This window comes from Mchenga conophoros, linkage group LG11 (genome assembly GCF_057382185.1).
Source record: "Mchenga conophoros isolate Kocher_MC1m ecotype Shallow Benthic linkage group LG11, M_conophoros_male_GT1.1, whole genome shotgun sequence".
Lineage (NCBI taxonomy): Eukaryota > Metazoa > Chordata > Actinopteri > Cichliformes > Cichlidae > Mchenga > Mchenga conophoros.
The window spans coordinates 20,101,135-20,119,533 of NC_140536.1; the positions used below are offsets into that span (position 1 = coordinate 20,101,135).

The 18,399-nt window shown below is 45.3% G+C and overlaps 1 protein-coding gene across 1 annotated transcript; it reads left to right on the top strand.

The window, feature by feature from the left end:
- Nucleotides 1–1,551: 1,551 nt before the first annotated feature.
- LOC146563977 (free fatty acid receptor 2-like) lies at nucleotides 1,552–18,369 on the top strand. The gene is made up of 2 exons (XM_085290203.1): nucleotides 1,552–1,619; nucleotides 17,469–18,369. Exons 1-2 carry the CDS (start codon nucleotides 1,555–1,557, stop codon nucleotides 18,367–18,369), a joined length of 966 nt encoding a protein of 321 aa, XP_085146329.1. The 5' UTR covers nucleotides 1,552–1,554.
- The last annotated feature ends 30 nt before the right edge of the window (nucleotides 18,370–18,399 follow it).

An 18,399-nucleotide genomic window follows, 5' to 3' on the forward strand; every position in this document is an offset into this window, starting at 1 on the left:
CACGCAAACTCCACACAGAGAGACCCTGGCCTGACGGTGGAATTGAACTCAGGACCTTCGTGCTGTGTGACAACATGATACCTCTATATTATTTCAAGTGATTCTTTAGTGCTCATTCAACTCTGTCTCGACAAATGAATACAAAAATTTGGTCTCTGGTAAAATAAGGATCCCAGCTAAACTATGAACAGTGCAACCTGGATAACACTCAGAAATAACACCAGACAGCTGTCTGAAGGCAATGTGTGTATGTCAGTAATATTTCTGATTAAAAGTTATTGACTGTGTGTCATATTGTTACTCAAAAAGCTTTATTCTCGGTGGCCTCTTTGCTAATGTGGTCGTGCTTGGACCGCATTAGTATTAAAAGTTGGAACTGTTATCCTGATTGACTGTGAAATGTTCTATAATAAAAATATATTCCACCATCAGATTGTTTTGTATTGTTTAATCTTTGAAACTATAAAACTGGATATTTTGTTGAATAATTTACACAAATGTATTTCTAATGGTCTAAATTTAAAAGAGACCTTTAATTGCTTGGTTAAGGTCACATATTATTCTTGACTAACAAGAATAAAGATACAAGTCTGAAAGGTAAAGAAAGTCAGCAGATGTACTTTGGCTTTGAGCAAAGGGTTAAACTGGGCAAGAAGAATCTGGTAAGGCATTCAGTATTTTCAGTAAATGAGAAATTAAATCTGAGGTGCTGATTAATGCATAATATCGAGTGCATGGTGATATTTACTCAAAAACTAAGAAAAAATCACTTCCCACAGTCCTCCTTGCATCCTTAACACATCCTGTTGTCCTGCTCATCACTGTGATGTGGGCACAGTGCAGATAAGATAAATTTACAGCCTGTACATAACAAAAAATCTAGTAGAGCTAGCAGTAGAAACTACAGTAACTTGTTTTTAAATTACTTGTTTTCCACACATTAAACCACTATGTTATGTATCTTTTTCTCGTCTGTCAAACCCCACTTTAACCCCTGGTGGTCAGTGTTAGTGTTTTGATATAACAAGGAGTATATGGGATAAACTCAGGATATAGAGCAGACCGTCAATCTTCAGCTCTTTCAGTCTATGTGCTGTAAAGTCCTTAGGCATGACATAAACCACAAATCGCCCCTGATGCATCCAGTGACTTGAAAACTGTTTTTATACTGAAGGCTACATGTATAGGTAATCTCCACAGTGCTCCTAAAATCACAAATTTCTCATGGAGCAATGGAAAATATCTTGAATTCTAATAAATGCAGGCTTCTGGACTTACGAAATCCAAATCAGAATCAATCAGAATCAGAATAATTTATTAATCCCGAAGGAAATTACTATGATAATAATTTATTTTGGTGACAGGAGGTCCTTTGTTAACATATCTAAGATGAAAGTCAACATGAGCTGCGGTTATTTATTTTAGTTAATATTAACCTACTGGTGTCTGCTGTTAGTCATTGTAGTGTGCCCCAGTGTGTCGCATGGAGTTTTAAGCTTCTAACACTTTATATCAACTCATCTTTAAACCTGGATTAGAAACTGGAGGTCTTTGATGAAAAGAACAGAACGGAGTGTTAATTGTGAAGTTTTGACATCGGAGATATATTATACCACTTGGTAAGTAAAAATATACCAAGATCCTATTTGCTACTGAAAATCATCTACTGATGACAGCTGACTGCCTCGTTTGTTTTAGCACCTTTAAGTGATTGAAGTAATGAAACACATTTTCCTAAATAACTGTATCTATACTAACGGAAAATGTTAATTGTTTAGCAAGCAACACTGATGCTTTAGTATTATCTATTGAACATAACTGCAAGACATTGATTTTCCTTTATTGTTTAACTAGAGACATTCACTTTCTGAAGTTTGAAAATTCCTACATTACTTGCCAATTAACATCTATAAATTTATTGTATTCATTACTGTTTGGTTTGATATATTAGATTTAATAATACTGTATATCAGAGGTGTGGACTCGAGTCACATGACTTGGACTCGAGTCAGACTCGAGTCATTAATTTTATGACTTTAGACTTGACTTGAAAAAATGTTCTAAGACTTGTGACTTGACTTGGACTTTTACACCAATGACTTGGGACTTGAATTGGACTTGAACCGGTTTACTTGAAAAGACTTGATATTTTACCCCAAATATAAAATTTAACATGCATATTATATAGAGATTGAAAATGTGACGTCATTCACGGGTAGAACCGCAAATGATTCTGGGAACTCGTGGCAAGCGGTACTAGCGCACGCAGGCTTTCAATTAAAATCAGTTATACAGCGATAAAAAGAAACACAAAAATGTCAAGAAGCTGTTGTATTATTAACTGCAATAGCCGGTCGCACGACAGCCACGGGAAGCCGACGGGTAAAGAGATCGGTTGTTATCGGATTACGTCGTTGAAGAGAAATTGTTCATGTTTCCGAAGTAACAAAGATGCGACGGATGGCCTGGATTGCAGCCATTCAAAGATCAAATATAACGTCCCAGAACACTCCAGCTCACAGGTTAGTCTGCTCCAAGCATTTACACAAAGGTCAGTGTTTTTTAGTAGTTAATACGTCATTTTCATAACATAATTGGTGATATAGGTTACAAGCAAGAACAGAAATTGTCGCGCTATGCTCCTTTATTTATTGTGCATAAATAGTGAATTGTCCTGACACAATATTGCGTTTCGCTTCTGTTATTATGGTACATTGACAAAAACATATACTTTTATTCACAGGATAAAACAGTTTTTTTGTATCACTAATTGCCCAGTACGATTACAGCATACAATATTGTTGTCACTGCTACATTTCTGTGATGGGTACCAGAAATTATTTCCACTACTAATTAATTACCGTTGAGCTCAAAGGTCCTATTAATAAACGGTTAAGGAATGTGTATTTATGACGACAATTTGTGAGACTGGTAAACTTATGATACTGTAACGTTCACAAGAACCAGACGGTTGGGGTCTCAGTTTGTCCATTTATTCGGCACATAAGCCAGCGGGTTGTTAACTCAGGGGGAAGCGCTCTCGAACTACACCTCTCTTCAGCCTGGCACACACACAGAACAACCAGGTCCCCCCACCCCTTCCTGTACACCACCCTCACTACTTCCTGCAGCCCAACCAAACATGAATCTTAAAGGAACAACAACAGTGTGCAGAGAAAACCAACATGTCACTGTCCAGTAACACTTAACCATCGTTACACTGCCCCCCCAGCAATAAGTTCCTCGTCCCCGAGGGAACGACACAGTCTCTGAGGCGGGGCGGTAGCCTACGTTCCCTCCTTGACCTCCTGAGCCCCTGAGGAGGACGCGGAGCTTCGGGGCTTTGGGGTGAAGAGTCCGAGGGGGGGGAACGCAGCCCCGGTCGGGGGCCCCTCTGAGCAGGGTCATGGAAAGGAGGGGAGGGACTGTCCTCTGTAGGGGGCCATCCGGTCTCTGTGCAGCGCTACTATCCTCCCCCTAGGAGGCAACTGCACCCTGTAAACAACCTCCCCCACTCGCTCTAGGACGCTGCAAGGCCCCACCCAGCTGCTATCCAGTTTAGGACACCGTCCCTTCTTCCTCTTTGGGCTGTAGACCCACACCAGCTCCCCAGCACGGAAGTGCCTCCCTTTAGTGGTGATGTCGTAATTCCTCTTTTGGCGCAGGCCTGCCTTCGCCAGCTGCTCTCGGGCGTAGGAATGTGCAGAATCCAGCCGGTCCTGCAGCTTCCTTGCGTAGTCCCGGCCCGGTGGTGCCTCTGGCGCGTCCGGGGGTTTCCCAAAAGCCAACTCTGCAGGAGTTCTCAGCTCTCTCCCTAACATGAGCAGGGCAGGCGTACATTGGGTGGAGTCCTGCACTGCCGACCTGTAGGCCATGAGGGTAAGGGGAAGATGGTAATCCCAGTCCCGTTGGTGTTCTGAGGTAAGGATGGCTAGCTGCTGGGCCAGCGTCCTGTTAAACCTTTCCACCAGCCCATCGCTTTGGGGGTGAAGTGGGGTGGTGCGGGTTTTCTTAGTCCCAAGGCGTTCACACATGGCAGCAAATACCTTGGACTCAAAGTTACGCCCCTGGTCACTGTGGAGGGTCTCTGCTGTTCCAAAGCGGCTGAACATCCCCTCCACTAATACATCAGCGACCGTCTCAGCCTCCTGATCTGGGATGGCGTATGCTTCCGGCCACTTGGTAAAATAGTCCATGGCCACAAGAACATAGCGGTTTCCTCTGTCTGTGCGAGGAAATGGGCCCATGACGTCCACAGCTACTCGCTCCATTGGGGCTCCTGCTGGTTGCTGCTGAAGCTGAGCCCGGGACTGGTCTTGTGGCCCTTTGTGTGAGGAACATGCATCACAGCTGCGGCAAAAGTCCTCCACATCCCTCCGCTGTTGACCCCAGTAATAGCCCTGGCGGAGGCGGCGAAGAGTCTTGGAGACCCCAAAGTGGCCAGAGCCAGTGCTCCCATGGCAGGCTCCCAGCACAGCTGACCACAACCTGCCACCTCTCCTCCCCCGTGGCAGGATCCTTCCAGGCACGCTCCAACACCCCCTCCTTCAGCCTGAGAGCTGCAAACTTGGCCCACAGCCCCCTGGTACAGATGGAAAACCCAGTGACCTCATCCCAAAGGGGTTGCTCCCCCTTCTCCAGCCACTTGTGATATTATTCTGTTATTATATGTTACCTTATATATGTAATCAAAGTAGTTGAATTAGAATACTGCTGTAGATCATATTATACCCTTTAATATAGAGTGTGTGAGCTGTATGTAGTTTAGTTCTCATTATACTTTTGAGTTAACAGAACATATTCACATATTAGTTCATTAGATAAATGTGCATCACTCTGTATCCTTGATCTGCTGGGAATGTGTTACACTGTTTTCTTGACATGCTTAATTGTTGAATCATGAAGAGAAGGTTGTAAGCAGGAGACTCTGTGTCTAAAGACAGGGGAGATAGACAGACCACATTCCACACCCCCACCTTACAGAAAGCAGAGAAACAACTGCCGAGGTCATAACTTAGGCGCTGTAACAGAGAAAAAATGTGATGTTTTGGCTTTTACGACTAGCTGGGGGCCACTAGAGACTATAAAAAGCTGAGCAACCCGTCACCATTTTGAGACATGTGCCTGACCCTCTGGTAGCATCTCTCCCGTCCGGACGTTGTAATGCTCTAACTGTTGAATTGTCTGGAAATAAATGATTGTTGATTGAGCATTGATACACCGAGTATTGTCCTTCCTTCAGCCCAAAGATTCAAAGAACTGCGTGTTTTCAACAACTTGGTGCCGTGACCCGGATCTTTGGTGTGCTGAGGAGGTGCAGATTTGACCTTTGGTGAGATCGTGAGGCGAGGTGAACAGAGGACCGGTCCAAAAATAAAAAGGTAAGCACAGCCTGTTGTATTATAAATACCAAATGTGCATATTGGGCTTTCCAAATTAATCTGTTCGCTGAGTCACATGTATTTTCACAGTAAATTTGTCGGTGTCTGGTTTTTGGCGCAAGATACTAACAACATAAGTTGAGGCTGAATTCCAGTGTGTTAAATAAACTGCTTCTACCGAGATACTAATAACATACTACGTTGGTCTAGTCGCAGTAATCTGCTTCTACCGAGATACTAATAACATACTACGTTGGACTAGTTGCAGCCACTTTACCTTCCACATTTAATTTTGTCTAATACTGGCTTCTGTAGCAATAATACATTAGAATTTATTCTGAAGACGCGGCCATTAGTTCAGTACATTGAAGTCGAGGTTTGAAGTTTGTTTATGGTGTCGGTTACGTCCTGGCTCTTGCCGGCTATGAAATAGAAGTTGATTTAAGGAAAAGCAGATGCTGGCTTCACGGTGCGGTTGAACACTGGCAACGCGAGAGCGAAACACGTCCGTAGGTTTGGTTTATGATACGGCCGTGTTCCGGTGGTGCGGCCGTGAAGTGCAGTAGTGGTTGGTGCTAATTTTAGTACATTGAACAGAGGTTTGACGGTGGTTTGTGGTGTCAGTCGAGTTTTTTTTTTAAGGGCTGCGGTCATAAAACAAAGTAAAATTTTACTTGCCAAGAAGTACATAGAGCAAAACCTGGTTTATGATGTCTGGTATAACTTCGGGGATGCAAGCATCACTTTTATGATGCGACTTTGCTCCGTTGTGGCGGTCATAATCGCAGAGAAAGGGGTATTTTGGTCTATGGTGCAGTGTGCTTTCAGAAGATCTAATAGTTGAGCTCAGAGGTTTCTGTGTAAAATTCCCGCTGAGGAAAAGTGTTGTGTGTGTGTGAGTGTGAAAGCGCGCTCTGGGTGAGAGAGTGTGTGTGAAGCTGCGAGGCGCGCTCTGGGTGCTGTCTTGTGGGTAAAGCGCGCACTGAGTGAGAGTGTGAGTGAAGCGCGCTCTGAGTGTGTTTTTGTGTGGAGTGTGAAGCGTGAACACAGTGACAGTGACGGTTGATGTGTTTGATTAGGAGGACATTAGAGCAAATACACATTTTAGGATCAAAGGTTGATGCCTAGTGTACCTGTGGAACATTTGCCTATGGAGTAGCGACCCTCCTGTCCGTGGACGCGTGGCCAGGACCGGCGTTGTCCGGGTGCTGAGGTGGTGACTTGGGGAGGTGAGGGCCCCCGCATAGCCACGGAAATAACACTGGAACGGCCGTGTAATCACGGGTTCACATTTATTCCGGACTAGAACAAGACACATTTTGCGAACAAACGTTGAGTCTAGATTAGTAAAGAAATATAAAAAGGTTGAATTCCTCGTTTCAGTGGTTGAAATTGTTGTGTGCCTGTCCCCTGACGAGTGTGAAATTAAAATAAAGAGGGAATTTGGAGCCACATAGAGATAGACGGGCATAATTGGGTGTATTACTCTGTGGTGTAATAAAAATAAAAAGGAGAGATAGTAAGAGGTGTGCAGTGGAGAATTATGGAGGAGTAGAGAGAGGAATGTGTTGGGAGACTGGCGTACAGTTTACGCTGTCAAGGTAGGCGTGTTGCCTGCTTATCTGTTTAACATGTGATGAAAATGAAATTAAATAAATCTCTTAGTGTGTTAATACAGGAAGCTGCGGACCTGGACCAACTGCCCCCACAAGCACAGCGGCCGAAGCAAAATTATAGGTAATGGGAACCACACCCAGCACGAATCAGCAGCTGTGAAAAAGACAGCAGCGAGGAGAGAATTAGAGGAGAAATTAAGAGAAGTTTTAACACATAAAATTGGGGCCAACGGACTTGTGGAGGTTGGGAAGGCGTCCGGAGCATCACAACAGAAAGGTGAAACAAAAACACACACAAGCAGAGAAATCTGAGAGAAAGGCTCCTTTTAAGGTAACGCCTAGTTTGAGAAAAGATAAAATTAACCTGCTTTTATACAAATGCACATACACGCAATGAAGAAACAGCTTACACTCATGAACACGTGAAGATTTTCCAGCAAGGTTAAAGAAAAATTAACATACTTAAATGATGAAGTCTATACATTACTGACAAAGAAACCCTCTGGGTTGCAGGACAACAATTTAACTAAAAAAAAAAAAAAAAGGAACACTGGTCTAACCAACCAGGCAAGACACAACAAATTTAGTGGTTAAAAGATTCAAATTGTGACATGTTTTCTGTTGATTGATTAATAAAAGTGATTACTGAATGAAAGAAAGTTCCTTTTTGGGCTTTTAAACATGATCTTAAGAATTTTAACATATACCGGTGTTGTCCTGTCAACTTGGTGGGTTAGGAGTTGATTATATCGGGAGAGAAAAAACAAAAAAAGGGGGAGAGAAGGCTGACACAGGGCCTGGCCCCATTGTCTCCCCTCTGAATAACACAGCCAACCCAACAACATTTTCCTGTTCGTTTGTTTTTGTTTTTAGTTTGTTTTTGTTTTGTTTTGTTTTTGTTTTTTCTATACATATTTAATTACAGGCTGCTTTGCCGGCCCTGAAAGCCGAGGCTGACTGGACTCCTGCTCTCCCCCATACGTGACACTGACCAAATGCTGCAACAGCTGGACCCACAACAACGACCTGAGAATGTCAACAGACCTGCAGGAATGTGATCTCAGGCAGCCGAGACGGAGAGCACTAAACCTAAGGCCCGTTTCACTACACGGGGGAAAATTCCCAGACTGCGTCAGCTGACAGAGCTGTGACGAGACGCCCGCCAAGCCCGAATGAAAAGTAAGGCCGAGCGAAAGAATGCTGACCTTGATAACTTTGCATTCACACTGTGCAGGACAGTGATGGACCAACACGGATGATCGGGTGGCGAAAAAGGGCGTGACCGAGACAAGAGGAGTAACTGAGGACAGAAGGCACCTCAGAATGGACAAAAACACAGAAGAAGATGCAGGTTTCACCTGCGGTGAACATCGACACTGGAGAAAGGACTGCCCCAATTGGGGTCAGAACCAGGATGGACTGAATTTTGAGCAGCAGCAGCAGCAATGGTCGCAAACAAACTGAAAAAGGAGGGGGGCAGGACCCCAGGGCATGCTTCAGGCCGTGGTTTACCCAGAACACCAGAACAGGAAAGTGATGAACACACACACACACACACGTCTCCAAACACACAGATTCAGAATGAAGTGAAATACACACATGAACACGCGCACTCGTTGAGTGAGTGAGAAATGACACACACACACATATACACACACACACACACACACACACACACACACACACACACACACGCTGATGCAATGAAGAATGCTTTGCTTATGCTGATATGCAAAATGCTGCACACAAACATCCCAATGCATAATTTTTATGAGGAGCCATTGATTACTTAGAATGTGTTATATGTCACCCAGAGGGCATTTATGTAGATTTTAGGAATAAGGTCTAAAAAGTTTGGTTATGAAAACAATGTCTGTGCGTGATGTCTGTTTATGGCTCAAGGCCTTGACTGAGTTCTTTGCTGTGCTTCACACAGCCCTGATGAGGAACAGTGGCACAGAGTGAAATTGATGAATTAATAGTGTAAGTTTAGGTTGGAGTACGGCATTTTCTGTGATTGAGTTTTAATTCAAGGAGGAACAAAAGGTGTTACGGCACCTGAGGTTCTCATTCCCACACAATATTGTCCCGGCAGGAAGCAAAATGTTCCTGTGAATTTCTGGTTGATTGTTTGGTTTTGTTTAGCGCTAGCTTGATTTTATCAGTGAGCTTTGGCTTGTGTTCTTTCTCGTAAGCGAGAGAGGGATAGTTTTATGCTTGGACATGTCTGCAACGGGCCCTAGTTTGTGTTATTTTAGTAGTATTTTGTTGGTTATGTCTGTTTTCGTTTTTGTTACAGTGCACTGGAGAAAAAACATCTGAGAGGTGTGATCCACCAGTGGTGATATGTTGATATTTTGTGAGTTCATGATTTAACAATCAGCTCTTTAAACAAGGCCTGAAAGATTGAAATTTAAAGCGCTATAAAATATTATTACTGTAAACAGTTGCAAAGTGTGCTTCTCCATGATTGTAATTGGCTGGGGAGAAATTCACTTATAGGGAACACTGATCTAAAAGGATTGCACCGAGTCAATCCGGCCCAAAAAACAACAAGGAATTGTTTTCCTTTAAAATGATGACGTCATCTTGCTGGTGATGGAGGCTCGAATAGGTTGCGCGGGAGACTCCATTATCAGCAACATCTGGTATGAATGTGTATGGAGGTATGCATGTGAATGGACTGTGATGGACTGACGACTAAAAGTTTTGACTGACTTGATACTGAGACAATGACTGCACCAACTTTAGGATTAGTAAATGCCAATAAACAATTCATAAACAATTCACCCAGCCGACAAGAGAAGGGTGGATGCTTCGCTTTGTTTTGTTTTGTTTTTTCAGGAGCAGGAGGATAAGAGAGACTGGAGGAGGAGACTCTAGCTTCACATAAGTATGAACTGCAGACTTAACACTTTGGTTGCTGATTTTGAGTTACCGATGTTTGCATTAAGAAAACTGTGCTATATTAGCTGTGTTTTGAGTAAGGTATCATGTTATATTATTGGGAATGCCAAATGCTACAGTGGAGAAGACTTTTGATGCCACTCATGACTGGAACATGTTATTATTAACCATAGCAGGCCACTGTAAAAAGTCAATTAAATTTTATAGAGGAAAATCGCCAAAATTGAACAATACCTATGAATGACTGGCCACATTCAGAATAGAGATATGCAAGAATAAACATTGGTCCACATGATTTAGGTTCTCACTTGAAATAGTAAGTTATTAAATGTAGAATATAATCGACAGGGACATTTGATAGGGTGTGGTACTGAAAAAGAACAAGAGCAAAGTAAATAAAGAAAATATTGTGTTTAGTTTGGATAAATTCAAATTAAAATGTACCATTACACTCAGAGGATCAATATGGAATAAAACATATGCAAAATTTGTAGGAAGTACATGACTGATAACTGTTCTGTCCTGAGCGTTTGTTTCCAGAGCACCCACTTGACCACACCAACAGTTTCTCGCCACCGAGGAGGGGTACTTGCAAAAAGAATAAAATAAAAATCTGAGTTTAACAAAACATTTTAAATGTAAATATCAAGCTTACCTTTCTTTTTCCATGACATGTGCTTGTGGGCACGCCAGCCATTTTGAAAAGGTGGGCAAAACAATTGGCAAGGCCACACCCCCACACGTGTGATATAATTTTAAAGGTACTGTTGCCCTCTCTAAGAAACATCAGGACTTAGAGGAGTGGCAAGTAGAGTATGCGAGCTACAAGCAAAAACTAAAATGTGTACTACAGTGTGCAAAAATGAAATACTGGGTCATCAGGGGGTCATGAGGGACATTTATAAAACTAAAAGTCCCACTAACCTTAAAGTGCACTTGAAAAGCTCACACAAGAAGGTTAACCTAGCTTACCTAGAAGACCTCATCAGGGGGAGCACACTCCCCCTCCTTGAAGAGCTCACCCACTCAACCCGCATCCCTAGAAAACAGCTAACCCCAGATAAGGCGGCGTGATGTATCCCGAGATAACAGGACTGGGACATCTAAATAAAGGTGTGAAACAATCGCCTTCAAAAGGTTATCAATTCACTTGAACCAAAATTAGGACCACTCGGTGCGGCAAGAGTTAATAGTTATTAGTCTCAACACCCAAGGATAACCAGAAGAGCATGACTGATATGATGGAACTGGGATTTTGTTACACTTAATTTTTGCAAAACACAAATAAAACTAAATTGAAACTAAGGATTTTCAGAAAATAAAAACTAAACTAAACTAGCAAACAATTGGTAAAAACTGATTAAAACTGATGAAAATTGCAAAACTATTACAACCCTGGTCCAGACTAAGATGGTGTTGGACATCTTCAGGGCAGAAAGGGGTTGGTGTGACCAAGGTGTGGTTTGGCTTGTTGTATGTACATTTCAAAATGTTACAGCTCTGGATGGACCAGTTACCAGGGCATGGAAGGATGACAGACTTTATTACATGAGGAGAAGGGACATTTTCGGGATCGAAGATCCTCAGGGATGACAAGGCTGGAGCAACGGTACTCGAGAGAAGAATTTCTGATACTTTCTGAGATATGATGTCACTGACCTTCTCTTTTAATTGTCTAGCTCCAATGAATTGACACATGGGAGTGTGTCAAAAAGGGGGAGTTGAGTCCGAACATCAAACAATGGTTTTATGAACATCTTATGACGTTATTTCTGTGTTTAATAATTTAGCTATGGTAAAACTTAAGCTTATAATGTGTTAGACTTAGAAAGGGTTCACTAATTTTTGATTTCTTTTACACACACATAGATTATGATTAGAATAGGTCCTGAACATAATATTTTAAACCAAATTTGAATCATTAGAACAACAATGGATAACAATATTAGATTATCAAGGCTAGGGAGAGAGGTGTTTTGGTTTTCTGTCTCTTGCAGAGAAAGGAACAGACACCAGACGGGGACACGGAGATGTGAGGACCCTTCACAGCAGAGACAGATGTAGGGACAGCCGAGACAGCAACTGGGGTCAAGTGTCATGACGTTTGGGCTCCTGGAGAAGATGGATCCCACAGACACAGCAATAACCATGAAGGGGTTGGCGAAAACCAGGAACACCAGACCAACGAGGTTCGAGAGGCGCTTGGCAAAAAGGGGGACACGCCGGTGAACCCAAAACACACAGATCTTTGTTTGAAATCGGGGCAGAATAATCCCCAGAACTGTGCAATGACTAAAGGGTGGTCTAACCCCGGAGGTCGAAGAAAGAAGCTGAGAATCACCCAAACTGGAAGACACTGGTAGCTGCAGCAATAAAAATAAAGGTTAAAAGCTCCTTAGACAGAGGTTCTAGTCTAAGTACATTTGAAAGGTATAAGGGGGCATTAAAATGGGGGTGGAAAACTGGAGCACCAAAATAAAGCTGTGGGAAAATGGGGAGTGATGGGAGTGTCATCTGTAACTGCTGTTATGGTTGTAAAGCTAACTTTGCTTGCATCTGAACTGCGTGAACACAGAGGTCATCCCCCATATGGTCCACCCGTTAAAGGGGGACAGAGGGCCTCAGGATCAAGAAAACCTGGACCTTGCAACGCTGAAGTGCTTGTTATTAGTGATCTCTTTAATGAGAGATCAAAATAGGGTATTGTGATATTATTCTGTTATTATATGTTACCTTATATATGTAATCAAAGTAGTTGAATTAGAATACTGCTGTAGATCATATTATACCCTTTAAAATAGAGTGTGTGATCTGTATGTAGTTTAGTTCTCATTATACTTTTGAGTTAACAGAACATATTCACATATTAGTTCATCAGATAAATGTGCATCACTCTGTATCCTTGATCTGCTGGGAATGTGTTACACTGTTTTCTTGACATGCTTAATTGTTGAATCATGAAGAGAAGGTTGTAAGCAGGAGACTCTGTGTCTAAAGACAGGGGAGATAGACAGACCACATTCCACACCCCCACCTTACAGAAAGCAGAGAAACAACTGCCGAGGTCATAACTTAGGCGCTGTAACAGAGAAAAAATGTGATGTTTTGGCTTTTACGACTAGCTGGGGGCCACTAGAGACTATAAAAAGCTGAGCAACCTGTCACCATTTTGAGACATGTGCCTGACCCTCTGGTAGCATCTCTCCCGTCCGGACGTTGTAATGCTCTAACTGTTGAATTGTATGGAAATAAATGATTGTTGATTGAGCATTGATACACCGAGTATTGTCCTTCCTTCAGCCCAAAGATTCAAAGAACTGCGTGTTTTCAACACACTGCAGGACCGGCAGCAGGTCTGTGTCTTGTTCCTGCCGTGCCCTCCACTCCGCTGCATCCACCACCAGAAGAACCCTGCAGGCGAGCTGTGCTGCTCCGTCTATTGTCGTGAGTTCCCGCTCTATTTCCTCTCGCTTCTCACAGTAACGGCAGCCAGCTGCAGCACATGGGCGGCGAGAGAGGGCATCTGCGTTAGAATGGTGCGTCCCTGCTCTGTGCTCCACGGTGAAATTGAAGGCTTGGAGCTCCTCCAGCCAGCGAGCCACCTGTCCCTCTGGCTCCCTGAAAGACATCAGCCACTGAAGGGCAGCATGATCAGTTCGGACAACAAATGCTGTGCCGCACAGGTAGTATTTAAAGTGTCTCACCCCCGCCACCACAGCCAACAGCTCTCGTCGTGTGACACAGTAGCGCCGCTCGCTCCTGTTCAGGACCCGGCTGAAGTACGCCACCACCTTCTCCCCTTCCGGTCCAACCTGCGACAACACCGCTCCCAGCCCCACATTACTTGCGTCAGTGTCCAGGACAAAAGGCAGGGCGGGGTCAGGGGGGGCAAGGACTGGGGACTCTGTCAGCGATCTGCGGAGGGTGTCGAACGCCTGCTGACAGTCCTGGGTCCAGATGAAGTCACGGTCCTTCTGCAGCAGGTGGAAGAGTGGTGCGGCTATGGAGGAAAAGCCCTTCACAAACCTCCTGTAATAAGACGCCAGTCCTAGGAAGCTTTTGAGCTGTTTCTGGTCTGCTGGTGTGGGCCACTCGGTAATGGTGTGAATTTTTTCCTCCAAAGTGCTGATGCCCTCACGACCCAGCTTGTGGCCCAGAAACTCCACCTCCCTCCTCATGAAGTGGCACTTGTCGGGATGCAGCTTCAGGCCTGCAGCCGCCACCCTCTCCAACACTTGTCTCAGGGCATCCAGGGCAGCATCAAAGGAGCTCCCGTGCACTAGAAGATCATCCAGGTAAACCAGACACCGTTGCCGTGGGACGCCAGCCAGCACACTGTCCATGAGCCTCTCGAGGGTCGCAGGAGCGTTGCAAAGGCCAAAACTCAGGACTTTGAACTGCCATAGTCCCCTGTTAGTGCAGAAGGCTGTCTTCGGTCTGGATTCCGGGGACAGTGGCACCTGCCAGTAGCCACTCCGCAGGTCCAGGGTGGAAAACCAGGAGGACCCGGCTACTAAGTCGAGGGACTCATCAATCCTGGGAAGGGGGTAAGAGTCTTTCTTCGTCACTTTGTTGAGTGGTCTGTAGTCCACACAGAAACGCATCCTAGGACTTTTTTTCTTAGGCACCATCACCACCGCGGAGGCCCACGGGCTATCAGATGGTTCTATGATGCCCGCCTTCATCATTTCACACAGCTCCCTGTCTGCAGCCTCCTGATGAGCCAGGGGCAGGCGGCGGGGGCGCACTTTAATAGGCTGGGCATCCCCGGTCTCAATGACGTGCTCTACCAAGTGTGTCAAGCCAACATCACTTTCTTTCAGGGCAAAAATGTCACTAAACTCTTTTAGTACCTGCCATAGACTCTCTTGCTGCTGTGGAGTCAGCCCCTCACAGTTCTTTGACCAGATACTCCTCACTGCTGAGAGCCTCTCCTCCTCCTCCTCCTCCGCTCGCTGTTCTGCTGGCGGGTCTGCAGGGGTCTCTGCGGTGGAGGTGGACGCCGCGGCAGATGCTGTGCAGACCGGGGGAGGAATAAGCGGCACCTTCTTCCCATCAGGGAGTACGAGGAGGCCTTTGCCTAAGTCCAGTACACCACCAATGGCTCGTAAAAAATCCAGCCCAAGGATGCAGGCGTCCTGCACGTCAGCCACCCAGGCAGCATAAGACACACCGAGGTCCCCCACCTTGAACTGGAACACTCCCTTCCCTCTCATTGGGGCCAGATCACCGGTCACAGTCTTAAGTTGCACGTTAGTCGGTTGTACAGCAGCTCCGGTTGGGACAATATCGGGTCGGACCAGCGTTGCATTGGATCCCGTGTCCAGCAGGGCCGTACAGGACACCCCCGCAATCATCACTGGAACATGGCAAAAGCCGCCAACCTGGGTCCAGCCCACAGTGATGGCCGCACCGGGTGGAGGTGGCGGTGGTGTGGGGATGTCGTTCTCCCAGGCCCGTGTACTCCCGCCTACACGGGCCCGTGGGCGTTTCCCTGAACCGCTGCAAGCTTGGGGCACTGCCTGATGAGGTGTCCGACTTGTCCACATCCCCAGCAGCTCTGAGGTCGGCGGTGTGGGCCAGCCCGAGGGGAAGGCGACTGCAGCGAAGCTGTCTGCACCAAACTGCACAGGCCCGCTGGCGTCTCCATCTGTTCCACAGGTGCTGACACAGCCCTCACCACGTGTGCGTCGTCAGCGCCCCCAGAGGATCCTGCAAGCATCTCCCTCTCCAACGCTAGCTCCAGGGCTGCACTGAGTGTGGCCGGCCGAGCAAGCTGAGTTTGCATGCGGAGCTCTTTAGGGCTCAGGGCCTGCAGGAACTGGTCCCGAGCTAACTCCGCCTGCACTGATGGTAGCATGCTGTCATACGCCCTCCGGCAAAGGCACTCGACTTCATGGGCGAAAATGCGGAGGGGCTCACCTGGCAATCTGCGTCTGTTGTGGAACTCCGACCTCAGCAGCACTGGTTGGTTATACTGCCCGAAGCGCCTCTGAAGTGCTCCGACCAGAGCATTATAATCTCCCCTCTGCTCCTCGGTCAGCAGCAGCAGGCATGCAGCTGCATCCTCACACAGACACAAAGCCAGTTGGAGAGCTTTATGTTCCTCAGACCAGCCAGCTGCAACAGCTAACAGCTCGAACTGTGCGATAAACACTTCCCATGGCGTCTTGCCGCTGAACTTAGGCGTTTTTATATTCGCTGCAGCTTGCTGGGCGCCGCCATGTTTGTTTACATCACGTGACGGCGCGCCAAGCGAGGTCGACTCCTTCCCGCCGGAATCGCGGCCGCTGTGCAAACAGTTCCCGAGCCTAGTCAAACCTGGAGAAAATCCAGCCTCGGCAGACAGCCGCAGCGCCGTTTCCCTCACTCCATGGGCGGGCGAGCGCGGACGAACCTCCCTCTCCTCCGTCTCCTTCTTAATCCTGCCCGGCAACATCCTCGTCTCGTAACGGCAAGCGTCGCCGGCAACAGGGTCTCGGGCGTTCTGGGGTTCTTTTTTCTTTCTTCACTTCTGACACCAATGTAACGTTCACAAGAACCAGACGGTTGGGGTCTCAGTTTGTCCGTTTATTCGGCACATAAGCCAGCGGGTTGTTAACTCAGGGGGAAGCGCTCTCGAACTACACCTCTCTTCAGCCTGGCACACACACAGAACAACCAGGTCCCCCCACCCCTTCCTGTACACCATCCTCACTACTTCCTGCAGCCCAACCAAACATGAATCTTAAAGGAACAACAACAGTGTGCAGAGAAAACCAACATGTCACTGTCCAGTAACACTTAACCATCGTTACAATACGTACGATGGTCTTTCGTTCTACACGGTGCATTTCATGGTCCCTGTACCCATCCGTCGGTAAACTGTACCTGGGCTTGTTGCAGTGACCTGAAGTTACTAAACTTCATGAGTGTATGCACTCACTCCAAGAACCGTATGATTATAAATATGCATATAAATATGCTAAGATGAGATAGCTGACTTCATCTAACTAGCAAATGTTGTCCAGGCTACGTTGGTGATACAGTTTTTTTTTAATGTGTATGATATTTTTGTCATGCGATTTTAAAGCTGGTCCTACAACCGCATCCAAGAATAACATGCAGCTTATCTCAGAACTGTCGGTGAAAATTATTCTTGGAGCTAGGTTTAATTGAGCTGCATTTTAAAGAGGTGCAATTTCACAATTTGTGTATATTTTCTAAGTTCACTATTTTGTCATGTGTTGAGAAAAACACAGATTTAAAAATTACATGGTCTAATATTTACATTTAGCATAACTGCAACATTATTTTTTCGTTTGTTTTTTTTAAAGACTCGAAAGGACTTGAAATTCAAAGTTTCAGACTTGTGACTTGACTCGGACTTTTACACCAGTGACTTGAGACTCGACTCTGACTTGCCTGACATTACTTGAGACTTGACTTGAGACTTGAGGATAAAGACTTGAGACTTACTTGAGACTTGCAAAACAATGACTTGGTCCCACCTCTGCTGTATATGTATAAGATGTATGAGAAGCATAGAAGAAGAAGTTAATCTGTGTTGTTTATTTTGGTTTAGGTCCATAATGGAGTCCACTGTGAGCAGTGAGATCATTCTCTTCATTTACATCATTTCATTCCTGATTGGCTTCCCCTGCAATCTCTTGGCTCTCTATGCGTTTAGTGTCAAGATCCACTCCAAGCCACTTCCAACAGACATCCTGCTACTCAACCTGACTGTCTCTGACCTGCTGTTTTTGATCATTCTGCCTCTCAAGATGCACGAGGCAGCATCTGGTATGAAATGGAATTTATCTCATTTCATGTGCTCCATCACTACCTTCACCTTTTTCTCCACAATCTACACCAGCTCCTTGCTGCTGATGGCAGTCAGCGTGGTCCGCTACATAGGAGCAGCATTTCCTATCACTTATCATAAACTGCACAAACCCGTGTATGCAGTTGCTATTAGTGCTGTTATTTGGCTGATCTCGACAGCACACTGCAGTATCGCTTTCATCATCCAGCATCACCCATCTCTGTCTAGCAATAACTCCAGTGTGTGCTATGAACACATCACAAAAAAGCAGCTGGAGATCCTCCTCCCAGTACGTCTGGAGTTTTTCTTTGTACTCTGCCTCATACCTCTTCTTATTTGTGTTTACTGCTACTTGCGCTGCATCTCGATTCTGTACAGCCGGTCCAGAATATCCCAGATGCAGAAACAGAAGGCCATTGGCATGGCCTCAGGGACTCTTGCTGTGTTCCTCATTTGTGTTCTGCCATACAATTTATCTCATTTAGTGGGTTACATCCAGGGACAAAGCCCAGAGTGGAGGTACTACACCTTTCTGCTTAGCTGTTTCAACACTTTCATTGATCCCATTATCTTCTACTTTTCCTCCTCCAACTTCTACTTCTTTAGAGAAAAGATTATTTTTAGGAAGTGTAGGTGCACTGATTCAAGGCTGCAAGCGTAGACCAACAACTCTAGCTAAGATTGAAAATGT

Excerpts from the sequence above, each read along its gene's own strand:
- LOC146563977 (XM_085290203.1), top strand. The coding sequence starts at position 1,555 with ATGAAAAGAACAGAACGGAGTGTTAATTGTGAAGTTTTGACATCGGAG. Across the intron at positions 1,620-17,468 it reads GAGATATATTATACCACTTG|GTCCATAATGGAGTCCACTG; the intron begins GTAAGTAAAAAT and ends ATTTTGGTTTAG.